Raw genomic sequence first — 27,206 nt, forward strand, 5'->3', positions numbered from 1 at the left:
TCTCTGTTGCTCACTTAAGTGAGCGAGACTAGACTTGAAGTCGCCCGATCACTGCAGCTCTATGCTTCTTCACTACTCTGTCTACATTGAAATGTAATATTGTGGCTGTTGATCGTAACGTAAGTAGGTACTTTATGTGTATTTTGGTGTGAAGGAGGCGCAAGTTGCAGCCGTTCTCTGGTCTCTTCTGACCTGCTGTGATAACTGTAGCACTAACCATTCGAACATCTTCCACGTTAGACTAATTGTAAGATAATAATGATTCTATTTATGACCGTAGATGTACTTAATTTTGTTAAACTTTACTGTTTAGAAAGAGAGAGAGATAGAGAGAGAAAGAGAGAGGGTCACTGTTCGAATACTAGAAATATACATATATTAGGTATATACCTACGCAATTTTATTTGTTGTCTATATAATCGTTATACGTTATCGTTTATATGATGAATATCCTAAGTGAAGTGTGTGAAAAAATGCTACCTACTTATTTTCAGATTTTTATTTTTTTCTATCACCCGACCAAATTCGTAAAATCGCCATCGGCGCTGGACGCAGTTAGGGCACGTTCAGCCAAAAAGACAAATAAGCATGAATCACATAACTATCAGTAAGTGTAGAGAGAGGCTAACCGCAGCATTAGTGTTCTATGGTAGATTAAGGGTTGGACCCTATCTAATACGGTACAGATGATTAGTGTTCAGTGTCTAACGAAAGTACGAATAACTGAGTAGTAAAGCTAGTCCCGCCGACGCTTTCAGCTTAACTAATGAATACAGATATAAAACAGACTGAATTCACAAAAATAAAACGGCACCGACAAATCACTTATCACAAATCACCGGAGAATGTATGTTTCTGAATAAATAAACGAAAATCGTGGCAAGACAAAGAAACTTGTGTGACAATGAGATGTATTTGGAAGTGAGGGCTGCGGTAGAAGTAACTACGTCGGAGATTCACCGTCGAAACCAACGTTTGTACCCCGCCTCATGTATTGCGCATCGACTGTATGTTACCGATTGTTGCTGTTCAGTTAGCGTAGTGTGATGCCGCACTGTTGGACAAAGGGCTACAGCGACTAGTTAGGGGCTTGAAGTGATGGTCGCACGATACATTGCACTGGAACACCTTGAGCAACAGGCGAGCACCGACGCTTCATGTGATATGACACGACACAGAGACTCAGTGTACATAACTCAGCTCAGCTCGTTTTGCCGTAGTTAATATTATTCATTAATCAAAATAAACATTCAGAAATGCATGAAGTTGCACAGCGTCAGCGTAACGTGCAGATTGATTTAGTAAAACGCACCGTTTGGAGACATCAAGCCTTATTTGTTACGTGAACTTGAAAACACACATTATGCGAATAAATAAAACAAATAAAAACCATGTAATGACTGTTATATGTTGTTTGTTATTACGTGTATGTAATAAGCTTACAGATTTCAATTATTTTATCTCGATGTTTGAATGCAACGAATGCCGTTGAAAGCAAAAATTCATATCGCTATATGCTGCGCGACTCGTGTCATTATCATCGATGAGAATAATTATATCGCGTCTCCTTGTTCTCTGATTTAGGTACAATTATGAAACTGATTTAAAATGAGATCATAAAAGTAAGTCTACAAAGAATAGATATTCTCAAATATTGTAAAATTTTGCAAGGGTTTTTGACTGCGTAGTGAGACACTTTATGCTTTCGTTTCTAACAACCTTGATTTAAATAGCATAGAATAAGTTAAAATGATTGTTATGTTAACACTTTTAGTCTACCTGCGGGTCTGCGTTTCATAGCCTTCTTTAATCCTTACAACACAAACTTAGATTACCCACAATAACTCAAAACGTACCTTTAGAATCCCTGGCGCCTCTTAAGCTTTAGCTAAAATAATTTCTTGAAGATAGATTTAATAATTTCGAGACTTCATTAGGACTTGTTTTTTGTAGATGAAGATTAAAAGTTTCGACAAGCAACCGTCCAAGTAGGTGTGTAGGTACATGCAGCTTGTGTTAACGGTATCAGCATGATACAGCTTACTGCATGCTGGATGAGAGCATCCGAATTTCGATTAATTTATGATTTAGAAATGCCTCGGCCCGACGCATGTTATTTTTAACCGACTTTAAAATATGCAAGACAAAAATTTAAAAGTTTTACGTTACAAACATTGTATAGAGTCAGTTATAACTGAAATTGCACAAAATGTATGAAAACATATTATGTCCTTGCTGATGCAAATTTATAATGTTGAATTTATGATTGCTGCATGACTCTTGACGAACTATAAAAACATTTCCGCGTTTTTGAACAATATAGAATGCATTTGTAAATGAAAGAGTTATGTTCGTATTTAAAATGGCTATGATAAACCACCCTAGTCAGTAGAGACGAAACTAGGTTGTTTACCAAGCAACAGCTGCTCTACTTTTACTTCTGAACTGAATTGGCTTGGTTAGATAAATTTTGATTTGTCTAAATCTCAATGACTTGAATCAGATAGTATGGTTTTTGCTGCGTAGTAGAGAAACTTCTTAGCGATTCTTTAGATATTTATGGGTTTAACTATTGTTGTCTCGGCGTAGGAACAAGACCGCGCTGAGAGGGCTCGTGAGCGTCCACCGGCACGCGCTCAACTGCAAGTCTGGTTCGAGAGTGAAATCCGAAAGCTAGTGGTCGTACTCATTGCAGCCGATGACCTGCCGCCACGAGACTACACTTTGGGATACGGCGACGAACCAGAAGCTTTTGCCAGAATACGACTATTGCCCTCACTGTATGTAATGTTTTATATATTAGCTTTAATGGGCAGACGAGATCTCACGGCTAACCTAATGTTGACTGATTACTTGAAACCATAGACTGATTACAGAATACATCCTGAATGACAGACACAATTTGCCTTGAGACACAAAGTTGAAATCTCCATTATAATAATAAATGCTAACACCGGTCATTACGAGTAAAAGAAAACGGCGAAACAAATTCAGCGGGTCTAAAATTTTTCCATTATTTTGTTATTATTTTTGAATTCTAATTACATCTCACATTTACAATGGAATTTTAAATTAAAATAAACTCGAGTGTATGCTGTAACCCTCTTCTGTAGTACGAAAGTTTTTTGATGATCTTTGTATTTTTATGATTAAATTGCTTCGTGAGCGAAATATAGAAAATGTAGACGAGCCGTAGGGGCGGACAGACAACACTGCAGTATACCAATATTCATTAGGAAATTCATTTATCTAAGGAAAAATGTATAGCTACGATATATATGATGGAAGTTTAATTATAGTTTAAAGTATTTAGTAGGAAGTTTGAAAAAGTTCTTATCTATTTGCAACCATCCGTCATAACCTAATAAACAAGTCAATCAATCAAACATGGTTTTTTATGACAATTCCAGAGAAAGTTGTCCTCCAGTGGAAACCGATCCAGCTTCAGCATCATGCAGCCCCGTGTGGAACGCTACACTGGGCTTCGGAGGATTAACAGCAGATTTACTGGCTGGAAGAGCCCTCGAGCTAACTCTCTGGGATGCTTGCCCTGGAATAGATCCTGTTTTGATTGGAGAGTGCACCGTAAGTTGATTTGTCGTTTACGTAAAATGATGAAATTATTTGCTCTAGTCAAGTCATTTGCAGAACAATATAATAATAATAATAATAATAAAACATTTATTTCAGAAAAAATCCATAAAATAATAATAATACAATAGTCAGCACACAAACAGTTCAACAATACAAATAGAAAATGAACAATATACTAATTCAATTAATTAAATATACAAAGGAAATGAATTAGAAACACATAATTATATCAATACAGTAGTAACCACTCTATGTCAATATTAGCTATCATTATGTCAATCAGTCAATTAATTTGGAGAAAAAATAAAATAAAAAGAAAATCATACACATTTCATAATGAAGAGTAAAATAATAATAAGGATATGTCAGTCTTGTATATATATAATATCTCTTTTCCCATTATTTTTGACACTCAAATAGCCAGTATTTGAAAGAAATTATTACAGATAATTCAGTCCAATATGGTAAGTAATAGAATTAATAACTATATAAATATAGTTATTAAAATTGATGCCATATGTTTGTGGAACAACCAATTACTGTACCTCAGTCGTGATACCATAAAGGCTAAAAGGAAATATTGAACGCTTAATGATTGAAAAACCCAAACACCAGAAATCTAGAAGACAAAATCAAATCAACGAAATAGGAACTCGAATGATACGTTTTTAATCGATAGCTGTTGTGTGAATGTTTTCTGGACAAATTTCTGGATTTGATTGACTCAGTGGTTCAGTAATTAGCGTCTCGGACTGTTGCGCCGAAGGTCATGGGTTCGATTCCCACATCAGGCAAATATTCGTGTAATTAAACAGGTTTGTTTGCTCTGTGTCTGAGTGTTTATTATCTATATATTTATTTATTTAAAAACGTATATAACTATCTATGTCAGTCTCTAGTACACATAACACAGGGAATCTTAAGTAAGGACTGGATGACCGTGCGTGATTTGTTCCCAGTTATTATCTATATATATATAAAAATGAATTGCTGTTCGTTAGTCTCGCTAAAACTCGAGAACGGCTGGACCGATTTGGCTAATTTTGGTCTTGAATTATTTATGAAAGTCCAGAGAAAGTTTTAAAGGTAGATAAATATGAAAATGCTGGGAATTAAATTAAAATAACAATTTTGTTTTTCCTTTGACGAGTCCCCCGTCGGACGGATTCCTTTTGTTTCTTTTAAATTTAATTTTATACAAAAGTTTAGGTATTTTATTTATCGATTGAGACACTACGAAGTCTGCCGGGTCAGCTAGTTATAAATACAATTTCAAATACAATTTCGTTGTGTCTCAGATGGAGCTGGAGAAAGCGTTTGCAGAGGAGCGCGCAGTCTGGTGGACGCTGGAGGAGCGCGGGACTCGGTCCGCTAATGCGTCACCGCGAGGCTCGCTAACAGGTGCCCGGGCTCTGCGCCGTGGTGACTTCGCATCGCAACGATCGATTTCTGGTATTGCGTTTAACTTTAGCCGCTTGCAAATTAATCAAACTAAATGTTAAACGTTTGTATAGTCGCTAACAATGTTTTTGTGCCTTAGTGTTGTTCTATCTTAATTATATTTGAAGTTAACAAACCAAATTAATCTCTGCAAATGATAAAACGATGATACAAGTTGAAATAACAGAAAATAAAACAAACAGAAAGAAATAGTTAAAAAACGAAAAGACAACGTCAAAAAGCCAAGAATCAAAAAATTACATCAGCTATCAAAATAGCAAAGGGACCTCTTTGCTATTTTGATAGCTGATGTAATTTTTGCAACAATATTGTTATAAATATGGTTCACTAATTACTGTGTGAGCTCAGATATCGGAAAATAATAATGAGTTCTTTTTTTACGGCATTTAAGTAGAAAGATATAGAGAGATTAACATAAGCTCTCCTCGACGCATCCTCTTCTATCTTTTACAGATGGCCAAGCTAATGCAATCTGAAATTAAATTTTTTGTCTGTGACATTTATATAATCAAAATATACTTTTTAATTTTTTTGCCTTCTAGATGATGTTGACTCAATCGGGGAATGTGCGTCCCTTCTGCATCCCGACCACGCTTGGGTAGCCGGCTCTCGTCGAGGATCTTCTCAATCCGAAACATTAGAAGTAGAAGTCTACCAGCTCGGAAAAGACTTTTCTCGATCTTTGCCTGGATCGCGTCGCTCTTCATTCCAACAACAAGAAAAAGGTAAGCCGCGGAAATTTTCGCTTTCTGTATTCATGACGATTGATACGACTATACCGAAGTTAAAATCCAGATCCGATTATCAGATACCTCCATCAGAAACCGATGGTTATTTAATGCGGAACTAAAGCGCGTTCGCGATTTTTTTTTAACAATACAAATTAATGAATGCATTCGTATTACTGCTGGTGGCGATGAACATTATAGCTCAGCCCTGTTGGTTACTACCGTTTTGCCTGTTTCTGGTGCGCATCACATATATGGTTCAGTTTGGCGGATAGAACAGCGTATGTAATTTATATGTTATGGTATGTAAAAATGTACACTTTTACCGGTAAATGTGCACATTTGCCAAAAAGTTAGGTATATTATTATGTGAATTATTATTATGTAAGATTAATAGAATTACAATTATAAATAACACACAACACAATATTATTATAATGCGTACAAATATTAACTTGTAATTAAAAATACAATAGACTGGACTTTAAGATGTAAGTTTATTTATTAGGCACAAAATACACATTACAAGCTAAAAAAGAAAAAATACAGAATAGATAACATCAAGTAAAAATTTTGGCTTGTAACATAAGCCATGCGCGCACAACTAATCAGGACAAATGTGCCAAGTACACAATGTTCATTACAGCTATAGGACAAGACAGCACGATAACGAAAACCAATCCAACTTGTAAGGCAAGGAAGTAACAATTAAACAAATTCACTACCTAATCTACTATTAACACTGAGGATGCCCCTGATCATTTTTATAAACATCGCTAATTTATATGTAAAAGTATCCAATTCAGTTGACGGCTTTGCCAGTTTGTTATAGGTGTGAGACATTCGAATAATTAGATTATAATAAAGCATTATAACGCGCACATCCCTATTTGTTCTCCTCGTGGGCATGCAGAGTGGCAGAGATGCCGCCGGCCGACCAAGAAGCTTCGAAAAAGGAGTTAGTCCTTCAGTCGCGATAGCATCATCGAACTATACCTTACAGCGACATCATTAAAAAACTATACACCTTAAACTGGGATAGTTTTAATTCGTAATAATATGTTATTTTTGTAACTAACACGTTCGCGTGAGCAACCTCATTTCTGAATATTTCTATTGTGCGCACCTTTTTCCCATACAAAGTTTAGCAGCGTTTAAAAGCGTCCCGCCGTAATACGTACATCTTATGATGATTTTTTTTAGGGAACGCGGCAGTGTAGGCTATGAAAATCGAATGTGTTGCGGCGCTAAGTAGATGCGCCATAGGAATTTGTCCATAAAATAGACGTCCAAAAACGTTCGAACAAAATAAATATGATAATCTAGAGGCCGTCATATGACGTTGCGCCATTTCATAACTTTAAAAACACGACGTTGTAAGACGTTACTCACGCGAACATGTTAATAATGCAAAGATATTGTTCTAGTTGACCGTACGAGCACTAAATTTAGTGTTTAATGAAATGCGTGTTAGCAATTCAGGCGAATCTAATAATCTAAGTGATTTGGTTGTGTTCGAAGACGGCGTTGGCGAAGTGGTGCCGCGTCGCAACGAGCGTCGCCGGTCGTCGTGCGTACGCCGTGACCCAGACGACATCCTGCGCTCACTCCGCGCCGTCAAGGGAGAGCTGGGCCGTACCCTCTCCCTCTCTGGCTCCACCGCCAGGCGTAAGTCTCGCACTGCTTTCAAGACCTTTAGTTAACAGCACTTTTTACCTGAATGAACACTGAAGAAACCCTAATCGAAGGCCTATAGAGTCAACGTGATGTATTTGAGTAAAACTACTAATGGTCAGCATAAAAATGCTATTGAAAATTTTGAACATTTAAGTTAATTAAGCACGCAAACAAGAAATAACAAATATTTGTATACTTTCATATTTGTGTTATAAATGTGTTAAAACCAAACCTGTTGCTCTACAGGACCAAGAAAATAGAATCTGTGTTGCTGTTCATCTTTTTTTTTTTTTTTTTACAATAATCACGATCCCCTGAAACTATGACTAGAGCGACCTCAACTCAAGCTCGTGTGAACACTTAGTTTTCCACCAACTGTGCAATGATAACCCATGTGCCACCCCGGCGCTCCTCACAATTTACCACAGCATCCACTAAATAATGCGAACATTGAGGGTAGTACTGATTGTACTGTGTTGTGCTTGTTTTGGTCAGCAGCGACGGACCGTTAGCGCCTCGGTAAGCGACTCGTCCGTGCCCGCGCCCGCGCGTGCTCCCCTTACAGGGTTGGTTCGTGTGCGGTGTCGGTGTACGCGTTCCCTTGTGACGTCCGACGGCCGCCAGTCTCCGCATGTCGACAGCGGCGCGACTGATGACGGCGAAAGCTCTGTCGGAACTGTCTCCGTCATCAGTCGTGCGCCACTGTCGCCGCGCGAGCTCGTAGTAGCATGGGTCATAATTCGCTTGCGCGGCGGCCGCGCGCACGCACCGTTGAATGTGGCTGCGCCCGACGCTTCTCATCACCTCACTGTCTGTTCTGTACTGTCCTGACGCATGCCCGGCCGCGGGCGATCACGCTCACTTCATCTGTCTCTGTATGTACCGTCTGTTCGGCTGCCCGTACTACGTTCATGTCGATGGCATTATGTCGCATAGGATGTATGGATTTCATTACCTCTGCCAATGTATCACTCATTGTTACGATGCGCATTCTATTAGTTATTGTAAATAATTATTACCCTATTACTTAGGCCGTAGTTATCGAGTAAGTTTTGTTTAAAATATCGGTGTAGGAAATGTACATGATTGTATGTAAAGACATGACGGCGGTCGCGCATGCCGCAGCGAACGCACGCGGCTCGACGGAGCCTGCGGTGGCATGAATTCTGTTACGACACCCGTCCACCGAATGCAATTTTTATCGATCAATAAATGGCTGCTCATGACACGGAATGCTCACCATAACGAGTCGAAGACCGCTTCAAGCAATTCTATTAGAAATTCGATTCCTCTTGGCTGCACAAGTTATTACGCTTTCTCTTCCATCTGTGTGTTTAGGAAAGGAACCGATTCGATATTTTGTGTAAACGAAAACTGTACAACATTAGCACGAGCTGTTTGACGTGCTTATTTTATTATATGTATCTTTTGTTTTGATCATTTTAAATGTTCGATTGAGTCGATTGTTTCGTATTCGATGGATGTGTTTGAATGGTCATACTATGGCGCGGTGGCACCCGACCGTCCATGCGCACGCACGGTACGGTCGCGTGGCACGCGCGGGCGGGTAGTGGTGTGATCAGTGGCGGCGCGCAGGCACGGCGACGGGCCGCAAGGGCAGCATGTGGGCGGCGGTGCCAGCGGCTGCGGCTTGCGACGCGCTCGCCGACGACGAGGACGCCGTGCCGCTCGGCCCGGGACAGCTACCTCCACGAAACGCACACTTGCCTCCTCTACACGCAGAAATGAATATCAGCATAATTATGATCAAGGGACAACTTGAACTCGAGGTTTGAATCTATACTATCTATTTTTAGTAGTGATAGGACCTCTTGTGAGTTCACACGGGTAGGTATCACCACCCTGCCTATTTCTGCCGTGAAGCAGTAATGCGTTTCGGTTCAAAGGGTGGGGCAGCCGTTGTAACTATACTTGAGACCTATATCTCAAGGTAGGTGACGCATTTACGTTGTAGATGTCTATGGAATCCAGTAACCACTTAAGACCAGGTGGGCTGTGAGCTCGTCCATCCATCCAATATAAAAAAAATACAATACATTGCATTTTATTTGGATTTGAATCTAAATAACACAACACAGTCGAGTGAGAAGTCGTAGTGGCTTGCGGGATGAGACGCCTGGTGCATTCGTATTTAGCGATGCGACTGTACCGGTGTTCGAACACCGCAGCTTCCAAATTTCTGACTAAATACATACTTGAAAAATATTCACGAATTACTTTCATGATGAAGGTGTGTGTTATATCGTTTAATGAAAATCAAATACGCAAAAACTATAATTCGCATCGTTACTGGTGATAGAGCGTCTTGTGAGCACGTAAGGGTAGCTACCACCACTCTACCTATTTCTGCCGTACCTAACGCGTTTCGGTTTGAATCGGACAGCAGCTGTACTGAAACCTGAGACTTAGAACTCATGCCTCAAGGTGGATGACGACATTTACGTTGTTAATGACTGAACTACGATGACCACTTCACACCAGTTGGGCCATGAGCCTGTCCACGTATCTTAGCAATCAGAATTTAATAAAACACACCTAATTCACTCCAGTTGGGCCATGAGCCTGTCCACGCATCTTAGCAATCAGAATTTAATAAAACACACCTAATTCACACCAGTTGGGCCGTGAGCCTGTCCACGCATCTTAGCAATCAGAATTTAATAAAACACACCTAATTCACACCAGTTGGGCCATGAGCCTGTCCACGCATCTTAGCAATCAGAATTTAATAAAACACACCTAATTCACACCAGTTGGGCCGTGAGCCTGTCCACGCATCTTAGCAATCAGAATTTAATAAAACACACCTAATTCACACCAGTTGGGCCGTGAGCCTGTCCACGCATCTTAGCAATCAGAATTTAATAAAACACACCTAATTCACACCAGTTGGGCCGTGAGCCTGTCCACGCATCTTAGCAATCAGAATTTAATAAAACACACCTAATTCACACCAGTTGGGCCGTGAGCCTGTCCACGCATCTTAGCAATCAGAATTTAATAAAACACACCTAATTCACACCAGTTGGGCCATGAGCCTGTCCACGCATCTTAGCAATCAGAATTTAATAAAACACACCTAATTCACACCAGTTGGGCCGTGAGCCTGTCCACGCATCTTAAAAATCAGAATTTAATAAAACACACCTAATTCACACCAGTTGGGCCATGAGCCTGTCCACGCATCTTAGCAATCAGAATTTAATAAAACACACCTAATTCACACCAGTTGGGCCATGAGCCTGTCCACGCATCTTAGCAATCAGAATTTAATAAAACACACCTAATTTTCAGGTATCTCATGCAAGGCGAGTGTATGGCGTGAACGGTGAGGTTCCGGACTCGTATGTTAAATGCTATCTGCGAGACGGCGACAAATGGCTACATAAACGCAAAACACGCGTCATCAGACGTACGACCGAACCTCACTTTAAGCAAACCCTAAAATATCAGGTAAGGAAAATAATGTTACTAAAAAAATAATGCTGTCACTTTTTAGGTAACAATAAAAGCAGCTTTTGAAATGAAAGAGCGAATCACAAGACTTGAAATGTCCTTAATTAATATCCCTTAAATGTCTGTTGCAAATCGTATAGGTATCGCGGTAGAATAGCCGCTTTTTTCATGCAACTAAGACTTCAACTTTGTGTGCCAGGGCAGTAGTATTTACATAGTTCGTATTTATGTACTGCATTAACTATTTAATAACCGGTACATGGTTAAATAATCAATCCATATACGGCAAAACTACCATTAAACATTGTCACGACTATTTACCTGCTTACCCTGATAAATCAACAAGCGTCGCTGAGTCTACAAACATTTTTTTCATTCATTGACCACGATCTCAGAGCTTTCGTTTGCGCAATACACTAACTCTTATACAAACAACCGTGAATGAAGTCTACCACAATAAGTTTGCACGTTACCGAATGACCATGGGTTATTACGAAACCTCCAGCTTTATTTTCTTTATACCTCGAATAGAACTTAAGATTAATATTTTTATAATAAGAACTTCGTTCCTATCCGGTGTCCCGCGACACCACACATCTTTTTTTTTAAATGATGATAATAACAATAAATGTTAATAATATCTCGATTTGTACGCGTACAGGCGAGCGAGGCTCTTGGTCGTACTCTGGTGGTGATGCTGTGGCAGCGTTGCGGCGGATTCGAGCACAACCTGGCACTGGGCGGTGCAGAGATATGCTTAGATAAGTTGACGCTGCCACAGCGCACTTATGGCTGGTACCCGCTATTCCCGGCCACGTCCTTCGCCGCTGACGAGTCGCCAGACTGATCCAGGGAGCCGTCGCCGGAGCGCCGCGACGACTACTAGCGCATCCACGACGGCCTACAAACCTGTATACCACTTATCAATCGTATTACATATCACTTATCAATCGAACTCAAGTTACACTAGATCTTAATCAACATCATCATCAGCCTTTATATGCCCACTGCTGAACATAGACCTTCCCCAATGCCTTCCACAATATCTAATTGCAATTGCACAATATCTAATGCATTGAAATAATTACGAAACCTAACACAAATCGCGACAGATAAATAGGTCTACTTTAATTTGATTTCCTCAAATTTTATTTCATTCTATTACACATGTCGATGAACAAATTATGAACAGTCGATGTTGCCTAACCTAGTCTAAGCCTAGGAACCTAAATAAAACGAACAAAGCGACATAATAATATGTCTTCTATTGTCAGAAATGATGAACAAATATCACCACAAATTTCAATTTGACCACAAATTTCAACACTCGTGCTATGTCATACGATTGATAAAATACCGCAAAACCGCGTTGCTTATTTCGCCAATCCCACTGCTGCCCTATGTGGATCGAAAAATACATAATATGTGTAAATATTTCAGGAATTGCTAAATATATTAAAAATGTAATCGTATATATGAATTACGTATTGTCTTCTTCGACAGATCCCTAAATGCTTATATAATAATTAAAACGTTTCTCTTAGGGCGTACCTTTTTAAAAATCTGTCACTTTTTAGACCCTCTTCAATTACAAACATTTACAAAAAATTGTAGTAGATGGCAGTAGAAAAAACCGACATATATCTTTAACTTTGAAAATTGATGTGCCCTTGAAAAGTCCTTCGAAATGTTGTATATCTCTGTAGAAAACATTGCAGGTAGTGTAAGAGATTATGTGTGTAGTTACAAAAAAAAAACATATTACATTGTAGTGTGATCGTACCAAACTTGAAATAAGTGTTTCTCATAGAGTATAAAATATTTAAATTTATCGATCAATAGTTTTAGTGTAAACAAGATACATTAGACCTTGAGACTATCACTTTTCTACGACTTTCGATTAAGATTTTGTAGCATGTAAAACACGTCATATAAATTAAATGCATTTAACTTACCGTCTTAGAAAATGTAAGATTTCATTAACTATTTATACCTACTCTCTTGTAAATGACATAATCAAATAACCCCACTTTAAACTTTGCCTTATGATCTTTAAATATACTTCTAAAGTTACTGTAGTCAGTAAGTGCATATAGATACTATTCTTCAAAGGTTGTGCTTTAGTGAAGTTCTCAAATGAACCCATCCCTTTTTATATACTATCACTCCATTAATATTGTGAATCCTATACTTATAAAATTAAATAAGAACTTTATTTTTCATATTTCTACGCACAAACCTCGTGATAGGAATTAACTAGTCTTACCTCTAAGGTCAAACACAGCTCTGAAGCAGCATACTGTATCTTAAATAGATTATACGATTTCAAAATCTGCCATATATATGTAGATGTTATAGCCAATATGGTACATTGTAGTGAATTTTACATTTAAAAATAAATATTATGTAATTTCTTGTCATTAACGTACGTAGCAACGAGAGGTAGTGAGCCGTAGAGAGAATGTTCTCTCCGAGTGAAACAGCGGCCGCCACGTCACAACCGGCCTAGAGCTCTTTTAGTTAGAAACATACAAATTTATATTTAGGTATTTCAATGTTTACATTATTATTAATATTATAATATATTTCGATTATTGGTGTTAGAAACTAACTACATATCCTAGCGGGAAATTTGTAATATTTTCTATGTGTGTGATCTTCCACTATGTAGCTTCGAGCTCTCAGCTCCTTCGACAATATTATCACGCACTGCACCGAGCATCGTAGAGCTTACTCCGAGGCGACGCTCGATTCGATTTATTACACTATTTCATTCAAAACGAGGTTGTACATTTCCAAAGAGAGAGATTTTTTTATCATTTAAAACAGTTATTATTCATATATTTCAAAAGTATTTAAAAATTCATATTTCTAAAATATGTAACGAATGTACTATTTACAATTCTTTATATATATGTATATATATTAATTTCACAAAACATATATATATTTATAAGTAAATATTTACTAACATATTGACGGTATATAAAATATAATACAAACGAATCCGACATGTCGGAATCGATAAACAATATACGCTTATTATCTTGATATTTTAGAATAATGATGAATGCTCTTACATAAGCGAAAATATCTTTACGTGCCTCGACAAAGATACCAGTGGGCCCCTCTTTTCTCTATAAACACATATCCGATGTCGGTAAGAGTGCATACGGTCCATCTTGATTATCTAATAATACCGTAACTTAAAGTACGAATAAATAATCAATGTGATAACGTATCGGATATCATATTGTGTATATGTAACTTTCTTACTTTAAACTTTAGACGATTATTCCTTCTTAGCCCATCTGAATTTTTTTCAGTGCATTCTCTAGTTGACATTGAAATGCTTGAATGGCGAACACGGCCTGCTCCATTATTATGTGAACAGTTACACATTTAATGCGAAATGTAAGAAATACAATTACAAGCAACTCTAAAGTCGGTTCCAACAGATATTTTCATAGACAGTTCCAACAAATAGCATTTCAATGTTAATTGTGGAAAGCAATGCAATCAAAACTTTTAGTCGTAAGAAATGTGTCAAAGAATATTATTTAAATAAATGTGATAAAAAGAGTTTACGATAGCGAAATATATGGTGTTTTTTTTTCTAAACCTTGGATCAAATAGTACATGAAAAGATGAAGTTTGATGGGAAGAATAATCCCGAGATTGGATTGGTCGTAAACCAACAAATAATACCAAAACATTTCAACTCAAAGATGTTTATTAATTTTTAAACCTTAAAGTATCAAATAAACTATAATCATACCCTCTATACTTTATCAACTATGTATTTTGATACAATCAAACATTAACTGACTATACCTACTATAGAAATAAATACTATAATTTATTTAATGTAATTACTTGTTTAAATGCTAATAGCAAATATATAAAGCAACAACTAGAAAATATATAAATTAAACAAAAAAGTTATTTGCTACTAATTGCATAATTTGAAATGAGATTTGATCATATACATTATACATATATATGATATACATTCATTTATTAGTCAACGCATCGTCCATTTATTTATTTCCTTTGTTGATCGACGAGAGCAAAAATTGCCGACGATTGCCGTCGCTCATGGACGTTGTCAATGTCAAGAGCCAAGAGCCTTCGCCATATTTCCTGAGAGAGCAGTTCATTTCAAACAAGATCTCTGGGAACGTACAGTGATTTTATAGATGATTTCGACTTCGGAGGCGGGCGATGCGATAGTAAAAAAGACATGGCGAAAACATCTCAAACAATTCCTGAGACCGATCAGACATAAGCGGGTGCTCGAGTCGACATACCGCGTACTCTTTTTTATTTATTGCTTAGATCAGTGAACGAGCTCACAGCCCACCTGGTGTTAAGTTGTAACTGGAGCCCATAGACATCTACGACTTAAGTGCGCCACCCACCTTGAGATATAAGTTCTAAGGTCTCAAGTATAGTTATAGTGGCTGCCCCACCCTTCAAACCGAAACGCATTACTGCTTCACATATGTATGCAGAATTGGTAAGAACGGAACGTATGACAGAGTGTGGAACGGAGCGTTAAGACGTGAGTGATAGAAAACGGAAAGAAAGAGAAAAGAGAATGACAGACACAACGACAGAGAAAAGGAAGATGGCGAAGACGGTTGAGGCGTAATAAAAGTGTTAATTAATTTGAATTATTATTATAACAGAAGGTTTTGGAACAGTGGAAGTTTTATTTTCTGCGCTGAGATCCCTATTCTACATGTATACCTCTGTGTTGGGACTTTTTGGCGGGAATGCGAGGAGTGAAGCTGTGTGATTTGTTTTATTTTGTCGATTTAGTGTTTCTTCGGGATTTAAATGTGTAATAACGGTGGTTTATTAACTATTTAGTATATGTGAAAGTGCACAAATGTGGGAAAATCAAACAAAGCCGCTGGACGTAACTTCTCGGGATCCTCCAAAAAGTCCACTGATAAAATCTCAGTAAACGACCACTATGTTACTGAGATTATATTTCATCCCGCATCATCTCATTTCATTTAATTTCATCTCAGTTGATTAATGTCACAAATTAGTCATCTTCATTTAATTTAATTTCACTTCATGTTATCATTTTAAATAAAAATAAAATTAAAAATTAAAATAAGACATGACTTAAAGGTCTCAGTTACCAGGTTATGAAATCCCTTTTAAAAAAACCTTTGTGTTGGACAACCAGTTCATAGCTGCGTGTAGTCGGCGGGACCGCACCAGCGCGTCACGTGCCGTAGCAGCACGGAGGCCGGGCCGCCTCCACGCGCCGCGCTCGACACACGCGACCACGACTCGCGGTTCGCGCACCTACCTGTTGACCATGTTTAAAACAACACTTGAGATAAAAATATAAGATAAAAGAAATGCCCAAAATACCCCTTTACTGGCGGTAGGACCTCTTGTGAGTCCGCACAGGCAAATACCACCATCCTGCCTATTTCTGCCGTGAAGCAGTAATGCGTTTCGGTTTGAAGGGTGGGGCAGCCGTTGTAACTATACTGAGACCTTAGAACTCATATCTCAAGGTGGGTGGCGCATTTACGTTGTAGATATCTATGGGCTCCGGTAACCACGTAACACCAGGTGGGCTGTGAGCTTGCCTCCCATCTAAGCAGTAAAAAAAAACCCAAAAAAAAGACAAATTAAATTGTAAAATTTTAATATTTTTTGTCTAATTGAAAAAGTGTAATTTAGCATATTTACCAATGAACAATGTGATTGAATTAAATACTTTTCGCAAGTAAATTTTTGATCTAATAAACTTAAAATCGCAATTAAGGGTTTCCTCCACTGCCTTTACATATCGACGCTTGAAAGACAAAAGTGACTAAGCGACCTAGTGTCTGTAGTACTGATTTGTACATAAATGATAGGCAATAAAACCATATTCGATGCGCAAAAAAAAATATTTCTAGGTCTATTAAAATCATTTCAATCCTACAGCTAGCTATATTCTACTACAGCTGGATTCGTTAAAATAAATTTTGTTTTCAGTTATTTCAACTTTAAGTTAGTCTACTGTAAAGTTCACGCATTGTCGCTTAGTCACGTTTGCCTTTCAAGCGTCGATATAGATAACTCTTTACCGTTGGTAAAAGTGACGAGTCTAGTGCCGAGTGGGTACCCGGTGACGACGCAGCACTGCTCCGTCTCCGCCACGCTCGACGCATACAATCCTCTACTGTCCACCGGCAACGTCTGATTACAATCACAATAATCTATACTAATATATAAATCTACAGAGGTTTTTACGGGTGTTCCGTTATAACTACTGAAGAACCATGCATCCGATTGATTTGAAACTTGGTATCCATGTAGAAAATACATGTACTTCATCGATAGGCTAATATTTATATGAGTTTTGGACTCCCTAATATAATAATAATGCTAATTTTAAATGCCCAGCGAAGCGGGCGAGTACGGCTAGTCATTAATAATCCCTCCACGGTGTTTTCCGTGCGCTATAACATGTCCTTCTTCAAACGAGACTTGCAGAGTACTTAATGGTAGGCAGGGGCTTGGCTCTGCCCCTGGAATTGCTGAAGTCCATGAGCGACTGCCTATAAAGGCAATATAAAAAGGGGACAGCGAAAATTGATTTTTACCTTTCAATTATGAAATTAGGCAACAAACACTTATAATTGGGAGCGTATTCCGCCTTAGTTTTCAACCACATCACACACATACATTTTATTTATTTATTGCTTAGGTGGGTGGACGAGCTCACGACCCAGCTGGATTAAGTGGTTACCGGAGCCCATAGACATGTACAGGGTAAGGGCCGCCACCTACTTTGAAATATGAGTTCTAAGGTTTCAGTTTTTACAGTACAACGACTACGCCACTCTTCAAATCAAAATACATAACTGCTTCACGGCAGTAATAGGCAAGGTGATGGTACCTACCTATGTGGACCCACAAGACGTCCTACCACCAGTGATAACGCAAATTATAATTTTGCGGGTTTGATTTTATTGTACGATGTTATTCCTCCACCGTGGAAGTCAACCGTGAACATTTGTTAGGTACGTATTTAATTAGAAAAATTGGTCCTTGCCGGCGGTATTCGAACACCGATGCATCGCTAGTTACGAATACACCGCACGTCTTATCCTCTAGGCTACGACGACCTCGCAACATTAAAAATTATTTACCGGTTTAGAAACATAGATTTGCTAATGCTAGTGACAGCCCATACTGAATGTTTAAGCTGGTACCAACGACCATGCCTGGTTTTACCACAAAACTATCATGCGTTCCAGTTTATAAGGTGGGGCAGCCGCTATCACATTCCATTCGAAAGCTCAAGTTCTGACTATAAGAAAATTTTAAAGCTTTTAAATCTAGTCAGTAGAGTATACATTATTACACACCACAAAATTAATCTATACTAATATAATAAAGAGGAAAGATTTGTTTGTTTGTTTGTATTGAATAGGCTCCGAAACTAATAAACCGATTTGAAACATTCTTTCACTGTTTGGAAGCTACACTATTCCCGAGTGACAAATGATTTAATCTTTTTTGAAAAAAATTAGGGATCCTTACTAAAACTTCAATAATGTAACCCAAGTTGTAAAAAAATTACCTAAAATATTCTTTACATCGCGTGCCCTGCGAAAACTATTGATGATAGAATAAAATAATGTACTACGACTTTGTAGAACACATTATTAATTACAAAAAGTGTCGCGACAGCATATGTCTAACTATTGTAGTTATGCCGCAATAAGTTATTTTATTTAAAAAAATAAAACAACGTCAAATATCGTTGAAATTTTTGTTAAAGACCCGAGCGGAGCCGGATCTTGCCGCTAGTAAAATATAAACACAGTAAGCTGAGGTACCTGTTCAACGGATTGGTCCATAGAAACTGCGAGGACCCATTCTCTCACGTCTTCCAGCGCTCCGCCGCTCACACAGCCGCGTTCCAACAGAAGCGGCTGCCGTGACCAGTCTGTACATTCTGAGAAACAATACAAACATTATTTTTATTTATTGTATAGATGGTTGAACTCACTCACAGCCCTAAGAAGCAGCCAGCGACTTGGCTGTACCGCTGGTACCGCAGACGACCGCGTGGCGGTCATCAATTACCATCAGATGGGTCGTATTCTTGTCTACCTGATAAGGCTATAAAAAGACCCTTAGTTTTAAGTGACTATCGGAATCCATAGATTCATCATGAATGCTATTACCTTGAGAACTCAAGATTTCCTACAAAAAACAACATAATCCATAATAAATAATTAGACTTAGCCTATTGTAGAAATTTTATAAGCTTTACAATAAAATATATGCACATTATCATTTAAATTTACATTACGTTTTTAAATATTAATAAAATTTACAACATTTAAAACTATGCAAAAAATGTATTCATGATCAATTACCAAAATCCGTATAATCAAGTAAATGAGCAGAATCCTCGTCAGCAGCCTCAGCGAGATCCAGACATCGATTCAACAGCACGAAGGCTTCTCGAGCCCCCGCACTGCCTTCAGTACGTACCGCCGTCCCACAAGCGTAGAACGCTAAATGAAGAACGTGTGAATCTCAGTATAAGAGACGAAAATGAAACTTCTTCGGCGAAAAACAAAGAATTTGTTTTATTTAAGAAAATTTCAACAAATATGCAGGATATGTACATAATAAATTAAAAAAATACTGAGTAAATGAAGAAGGATGCTACGAATATCGTGTCATCTGCTACGATTTTTTGTAGCGCTACGAATAATGTAGTAGTACTACGCAGCTACGAATTCTGTCTCTAGCTTAAAATTTTGTGGCGGGTAGCCATCATACAACGCAAGATATTTGACAGATGCCTGAATCTCGCTTACGACATTTTCAAGATAAAACGCATATATACAAGTTCCGAACAACAACATTCGGACCGTCGGTCTACCGAGCAATGTCACCGCTCGGTGGAAGATCTTCCCTTTGTCGTATATATCTCCCCAAACTGGTGACCTGCGACGAGATGTGAACACGCAACCTTCTGATTTATCATCAGCGCATCAAGAACTTCGGCTACCACAATCCCCGCATTCACGCAGATAAAAGCACGTCATTGACAGTCGTCCCACAGCAAGCCAGCATCGCAGCCTCAACAGGACCATCGCAGCCGACTCACCGCGCTTCCTGGTCCTACGGCACGCAACTTCACTGCCTCATCACGCCGCTACAGTTCATCGCAGCCCACGACCGGATCATCAACGCTTGGGGTCACACATCTCCGGCGTGGCAGCTCTGCATCACATGGACTACGCACGACACGCACGCAACATTCAAGCTCAGTCTCGACTCACCGCAGACTTCGAGCAGCACTGGCGACAATCACGCAGCATTCAGCTCAGTTTCGACTCACTGCAAAACTTCGAGCAGCACTGGCGACACGCACGCAGCATTCAAGCTCAGCCTCGACTCACCGCAGGCTTCGAGCAGCACTGGCCCTTGCAAGCTAATCTCAGCACGGACAACGCTAACTAAAAATGACACGACCTCCAGTCTCGGAGGGGAGTGATGTGGCGGGTAGCCATCATACAACGCAAGATATTTGACAGATGCCTGAATCTCGCTTACGACATTTTCAAGATAAAACGCATATATACAAGTTCCGAACAACAACATTCGGACCGTCGGTCTACCGAGCAATGTCACCGCTCGGTGGAAGATCTTCCCTTTGTCGTATATATCTCCCCAAAATTTAAATTATAAAACTGCTCAACTAAGTAAAATTTACCACTAAACTTAATTAATACATATTGATATTTTTAAATTTAATAGAGCAACTGAGCTACGTTATTTAAAGAGCTACGCAGCTCTACGCGAAAAATTGTAGACCATACTAAGCTCTCCCTACTGCAGACAAAATAAAAAATCAAAGCGGCATGAAATAAAAACGAAATAGTGAATTTTTAAAACACACTACAATTGTTAATGGCTTCATTACAAATAGCGTATTGTTTTTTGTATAAACAGTCTTCTTTACAATTTAAACAAAAAATCGAGCACTACAAGCTTCGTAGCACCGTGCATATTAGTAAACAGGTGTAGTACGAGTATTTACTAGTTAATTATTTACAAAAACTAAAAACACACACAAAAAGGACCTCCACGACATCCACAGTACCAAGAACTACTTCTGAAGTACAGTGTTTCACTAACATAAGACCCCAACATACATAAACAACAGGAACATGGACGAATGAAGAAGAAAAACGTCACCATCACTTTTAATATGACACTAAATTTCAAAATATATACATTGTTGTACTTACCGACATCAGCCACAATGATATCCGTGTACCGTGGCAAAGCCCGCGCAGCTTTACCAGATATTTGCGGCAAATGAAGCGCCATGAGTAACGTGACGGCCTGGAATATTTATTACATCAAAAGTCCAGTAACCTAAACAATATGCTCGATTTTTAAATGAATAGGTAATTGGCACTTGTTTACATAACATCGTGTCGTGTGCACATGACTTTCGGCTTTAAATATATGAGAGCGATTATACAAAACCATCGAGACAGACTCACAATTAAAATAGACAAGATTTTTTGAGTTAATAAATACATTTGACCACTTGATATGTGTCCTATACACTATAATATTGAAAACACTGCCCACCTTGAGCCATGAGATCAAAACATAAATTGCTTTGTCTAAAACATTCCAATCCTTTGAACGGGAACGCATTTGCGGTTGAAATAAGCCCGATGGTGATACCGATTCAAGTCGTTTCACAATAATTAAAACAAACGAAGCATTAAAACAAAACTGGTGGGGGTGATCTATACTAATATGTATATAATTCTACAGTGGTTTTTACGGATGTTCCGTTATAACTACTGAACCATGCATCAGATTAAATTGAATCCTGGTATCCATGTAGAAAATACATGTACTTAATGGATAGGCTAATATTTATATTAGTGTTGGATTCCCTACACCAGTTGTGGGGGCGTTAATGATGAGAATCTTTGTGGGGGTGAGAAATAATAATGTTAATTTTAAATGCCCAGCGAAACGGACGGGTACAGCTAGTAATGAATAAATTGAATTTTTCTACAAAGTTAACCTGCAAAGCTCTATCGTCAGCGCCGACCGTCAGCATAACGTCAGCTGCGTCAGTAAGCGCAGCGAAGGCCTTAGGTGCCGTAGAAGACCGCACTAGGACCTCGCTGAAGACCGCCCGAGCTAAGCCCGCGTCGCTACCGGACACGACCGCTCCGCCTTCAGAGTCCTCGCGGCTCAGATAGTGACGCAAAGTCTCCAACACTTGAGACAAAGCTTCTGGGACGTCTTCACTTTCAATATCGATTCCTTCCATTCGCTACAAAAAAGGTTAATACGACACTCAATGTATTCAAATGCAACGTTACAAAATCTAAAATATATGTATGTAAAAATAGACAAAGACAAAACATTTCCGTATTATTGTTTCCTCTCTGTTCGTCTATAGCCATTGAAAAGTTTTAGTTTTATTAATAGAAACAGTAAGATGTTTTAAAACTTAGGTTAAATGAAGAAATAATAATAAAACAATAGAATAAACCGATTATTATAAATATGAAGATTTTAAATATTGAATTTTCAATGATTTTATGGACAAATTTCAATAATTGAATGAATATGTACTAATTACATTTTTCTAGCTCATGCGGCAGCATGTGAAACGCAATCCGCAGTCTTTAGCTACTAATACATTGTAGTATGTCCTTCGATTTTCGCGCGAAGACATAATTAAAACTAATTTTATGGCTTAATCTTTTTTTATTATATTATTTCCTATGGTCACGGACCACAAAAACTGTAAAGTATTCAAACGACTAATATGTTTTTAATAGACCAAAAATAGTGGCATTTCCCCATTCCCCATTCCCCGTTATGAAAAGCCGAAGCGTCCGTGACCTAACTAGTAACGCGTACTGTGTAGGTATCTTTTACGTGAATAAACCACACGCCTAAGACACGTATATAATATATACATATTCTTGAACAAATTCCACGATAAAGAAAAATCATAGTTCATTAAGAATAAAATCTACAAAAATTACTAATATGTTAATTTGCGTAATTATACAACAGATCGTGTAGCTCGCGTGGATAGGTACCACTATCCTACCTATTTCTACCACAAAGTTTTCATGCATATCAAATTAAAGATGTTAAAAGCTGTTATACAGTTCAACTGATACTTCGACCCCAAGGTCTCAAGCTTGTGTCATTTTTGTATTCATATACAACACAGTACGCTACTTTCCATCCGATAAGCCAAAAACATCTGTACCAATAAATTATTAAAGCAACCTATTATTGCCTTTCGTAGAGTTATATAATATAGTGAATCAAAGTAAAAACTCAATTCGATAGAGTAGAAGAACTGTCGAATAACAACACGTCATTATGGATCCTCCCGATCCATTAACGGTGCTTTTAGGCACGGAATAGATAAATAGGTATCACAAGCACCGGTCACCGTCCTCGTCGAACCCGTCGCTTGCAACGAAGGGCTCGAGTAAATTAACCCACAGACAAAACCCACTGATTTTCTTGCCAGATCTTCTCAGTAGGTCGCGTTTCCGATCCGGTGATAGATTCTGCGAAGCCTGCTCTTGCTAGGGCCAGTATTAGCAACACTCCCGGTTTGAGTCCCGTGAGCTCACCTACTACAATTAATCTAAATTAACCCCTCGAAGCTACTAGAATAGCTAGAAAAAAAAACAACATACAGGGTGGGCCTTGAAGAGATGCGCGGCGTATCTGAGCGCATAGTGCGGAGCGCGGCCGGCGGTGGCGGCGTGCGCTAGGCACCGCGGCCACTGACCTGCGCGGGCCAGCCGCTCCGACACCTCCTGTTGCTCCTGCTGCTCCTGCTCCACCGACTCGCTCTCCTCCGTCCGCCCGTCATCTATCAACCAAACACAACTTGACTCCTATAACTGATGACAGCTGCATTCCTAATTTGAACTACAGGCTTTCAAATCCCTCTAACTTCAACTGATAATCATCTATTAGAAACTGTCGTCGTCGTGTCCTAAAGGATAAGACGTCCGGGGCATTCGTGTTGACCGATGCACCGAACTTCGAATCCCGCAGGCGGGTACCAATTTTTCTAATGAAATACGTACTCAACAAATGTTCACGATTTACTTCCACGGTGAAGGAATAACATAGTGTAATAAAGATCAAACCCGCAAAAATTATAATTTGCGTAATTACTGGTGGTAGGACCTCTTGTGAGTCCGCACGGGTAGGTACCACCGCCCCGCCTATTTCTGCCGTGAAGCAGTAATGCGTTTCGGTTTGAAGGGTGGGGCAGCCGTTGTAACTATACTGAGACCTTAAACCTCATATCTCAAGGTGAGTGGCGGCATTTACGTTGGAGATGTCTATGGGCTCCAGTAACCACTTAACATATGGTGGGCTGTGAGCTCGTCCACCCATCTAAGCTAATAAAAAAAAATAGATGCCTAAGTAATATTAAACGAAGTTAAAGGGGAAATAAGAAACTAAACTTTCATATTTATTATTTCTAAGGTAGCTTGTGAAATCAAAATTCAATGCTAAAACCGACGACTTCATTTTACGGACCATTTTAGGGGTAGAGAGGACTATGTCCAATTCGTAACTGAATTATAACATAACAATACACCTTGAGCTTAGGGTCCTGATTTTCTCGTTCACCCATGTATGCAATAAAAAAGATAAAAAAGTGGGCTACAGGCTTTCAAATCCCTAAAACTTCAAGTGATAATCATCTATAGGTATTAGGATCAATTCTATAAAGTTCATGCATACCGGCGACGTCGTCGTCCGCATATCCTTCGAGTAGAGCTGCTCGGAGTTGTTCTCCGATGTCAGTTTGACCGATGGAGGCAAATCTAGTGGAACAGACATTTTCATTGCTGCTACGAACTTATCAGTATGGTGGTTAAAAGTTTTTGTTTTACTTTGACAATGAGCCATTGCGTTCATAATTAAAAAAATCAGGAAACAGTTTACTTTTACCTAGACAAAAAAAACTTCGATAGCACAACAAAAGAAAAAAATTATTATACATTATATACTAAATGGACGTAAATTTTGTTATGTCAACGGTTGTAACTATACTTGAGGTGGGTGGAGCATTTACGTTGTAGGTGTCTATGAGCTCCAGTTACCACTCAACACCGGTGGGCTGTGAGCTCATCCACCCATCTAAGCATTTTTTTTTTTTATATTTTAATTTCGATTGTTCAGCGACTTTAATAGTTGTAATCTATATATTAATACGTGAAGCAAAAACTTTGTACTCCTTTTTACGAAAATTGCGCGGACGGAGAAGTATGAAATTTCTCACTTTTATAGAGAATACAGTGAAGGAGTGCACAATGCTAATATTTATTTAAAATAATGCATAAAATATACTTTAAATCAATAAAGAAAACATTACACACACTACCATGTATTTGACACAACACATACATAAAAATATACTTTTTTTTTTTTTTTTATTGCTTAGATGGATGGACGAGCTCACAGCCCACCTGATGTTAAGTGGTTACTGGAGCCCATAGACATCTACAACGTAAATGCGCCACCCACCTCGAGATATAAGTTCTAAGGTCTCAGTATAGTTACAACGGCTACCCCACCCTTCGAACCGAAACGCATTACTGCTTCACGGCGGAAACAGGCGGGGTGGTGGTACCTACCCGTGCGGACTCCCAAGAGGTCCTACCACCAGTGATTACGCAAATTATAATTTTGCGGGTTTGGTTTTTATTACACGATGTTATTCCTTCACCGTGGAAGTCAATCGTGAACATTTGTTAAGTACATATTTCATTAGAAAAATTGGTACCCGCCTGCCGGATTCGAACACCGGTGCATCGCGTCATACGAATGCACCGACGTCTTATCCTTTAGGCCATGACGACTCTTTGTTTACTGTCAATTGGGAAGCTTTTGTAATTGTTTAAAGTCTGTGGTCGAATTGAAAATAAATTAATATTGTTTGTCTTTAATATTATTGATCTATAGTGCATTTTTGGCGAATACTGTGATTATATTATCGAATTATAATAGTGTTTGACAATAGAACCATAATAACGTTTAAACTTATAATTTCAATTAATTATAGTCGAATCTCGACTACTGCGGGGCCACTAGTACTAATTTAATAGATGTAATATTGAAAATATTAGTGGATAGCTTAAGTCGGACGAACCGTTGAGCGAGCAAGTTAGAGGCGTGCGCGCGTGCGGGGTGCTGCAGGCGGTCGCGCGCGAGGCGAGCCGCACGCAGCACGGCCCGCTCGGCGAGCCGCGGCGCCCGCTGGCCCGCGGCACTACTCGCCGCACACAACGTCTACGAACAAACAGCTGTTTGTGCTGGTGGTAGGACCTCATGTGAGTCTGCCCGGGTAAGTACCACCACCCTGCCTATTTCTGCCGTGAAGCAGTAATGCGTTTCAGTTAGAAGGGTGGGGCAGCCGTTGTAACTATACTAAGACCTTAGAACTGATATCTCAAGGTGGGTGACGCATTTACGTTATAGATGTCTATGGGCTCCAGTAACCACTTAACACCAGGTGGCCCCATCTAAGCAATAAAAAAAATAAAAAATTCTAAAAAAATAATTTGCTATAATTTCACACCTCCTTTCTAGACACATTGCCAGAAATAGAAGTGGCAATTTAGAGAAAAAATACATTACTAAAATTCCTCCATCATTCAAGGCCAGAGCTGTACGATTGCTGCCGAAATAACTCGATTCCGTCTATGAATCTAACCTGGCTCTAAGAGACCCAATATCTTTTACTTCTTGACTATTTATACCAATTTGACGATTTATTTTTAATCCGAAATATCACATTAAGAAATACGATTCAAGGATGTTAGTTTTATAAACATCTGATCTAAATTACTGTGTATATACATAGTACTGTGTGAACATATACCTACACAATATACACAGTACTGCCATCAGATTATTGAATTAATTTTATGAAATTGCGAAAATCAGGCACCGCATTGCCTCAGCCACCACTGAATTTAACCTGTAGACACTCTGAGTATACGATACCTGCACGGCTTCCCACCACTCGCCGGCATCGGCGTGAGCCGCGGCTTGCGTCAGCAGGGCTGGCACGGCCGGTGGCACGTCTTCCTCGTCGCCGCTAGACGGCAAATACTCACGAGACACACGGGCAGCCTCTTCCCATAACTCTGTGACAATAAAATAGAACAACCATTAGTA

At 38.9% G+C, this 27,206-nt stretch overlaps 2 protein-coding genes across 8 annotated transcripts in view; one reads left to right on the forward strand and one right to left on the reverse strand.

The window, feature by feature from the left end:
* The window catches only part of Fife (regulating synaptic membrane exocytosis protein fife), a 135,560-nt gene extending 121,023 nt beyond the window's left edge, over positions 1 to 14,537 (forward strand). For 5 of the 6 annotated variants that reach the window (XM_089730990.1, XM_089730992.1, XM_089730994.1 and 2 more), the window contains 8 exons: positions 2,590 to 2,780; positions 3,411 to 3,585; positions 4,893 to 5,046; positions 5,598 to 5,780; positions 7,305 to 7,451; positions 9,057 to 9,250; positions 10,776 to 10,934; positions 11,599 to 14,537. In XM_089730990.1, the coding sequence (XP_089587116.1) occupies positions 2,590 to 2,780; positions 3,411 to 3,585; positions 4,893 to 5,046; positions 5,598 to 5,780; positions 7,305 to 7,451; positions 9,057 to 9,250; positions 10,776 to 10,934; positions 11,599 to 11,784 (1,389 nt within the window). In that variant the 3' untranslated portion in view covers positions 11,785 to 14,537. Of the gene's footprint in view, positions 1 to 2,589; positions 2,781 to 3,410; positions 3,586 to 4,892; positions 5,047 to 5,597; positions 5,781 to 7,304; positions 7,452 to 7,958; positions 7,980 to 9,056; positions 9,251 to 10,775; positions 10,935 to 11,598 lie in introns of those variants that run through there. The other variant, XM_089730995.1, reaches the window with a different exon arrangement.
* A 191-nt stretch (positions 14,538 to 14,728) lies between these two features.
* Oseg2 (intraflagellar transport protein Oseg2) overlaps positions 14,729 to 27,206 on the reverse strand; it is a 34,543-nt gene continuing 22,065 nt past the window's right edge. Inside the window, exons 28-38 of one of the 2 annotated variants that reach the window (XM_089731000.1) lie at positions 27,033 to 27,175; positions 26,176 to 26,315; positions 24,765 to 24,847; positions 23,696 to 23,874; positions 22,042 to 22,296; positions 21,239 to 21,335; positions 19,349 to 19,489; positions 18,803 to 18,921; positions 17,042 to 17,153; positions 16,094 to 16,266; positions 14,734 to 15,080 (exon numbers count right to left, since the gene is read on the reverse strand). In XM_089731000.1, coding sequence (XP_089587126.1) covers positions 16,142 to 16,266; positions 17,042 to 17,153; positions 18,803 to 18,921; positions 19,349 to 19,489; positions 21,239 to 21,335; positions 22,042 to 22,296; positions 23,696 to 23,874; positions 24,765 to 24,847; positions 26,176 to 26,315; positions 27,033 to 27,175 — 1,394 coding nt within the window. In that variant the 3' untranslated portion in view covers positions 14,734 to 15,080; positions 16,094 to 16,141. Of the gene's footprint in view, positions 16,267 to 17,041; positions 17,154 to 18,802; positions 18,922 to 19,348; positions 19,490 to 21,238; positions 21,336 to 22,041; positions 22,297 to 23,695; positions 23,875 to 24,764; positions 24,848 to 26,175; positions 26,316 to 27,032; positions 27,176 to 27,206 lie in introns of both variants that reach the window. The other variant, XM_089730999.1, reaches the window with a different exon arrangement.

The sequence above is a fragment of the Bombyx mandarina genome, chromosome 11 (assembly GCF_030267445.1).
Source record: "Bombyx mandarina strain Sakado chromosome 11, ASM3026744v2".
Lineage (NCBI taxonomy): Eukaryota > Metazoa > Arthropoda > Insecta > Lepidoptera > Bombycidae > Bombyx > Bombyx mandarina.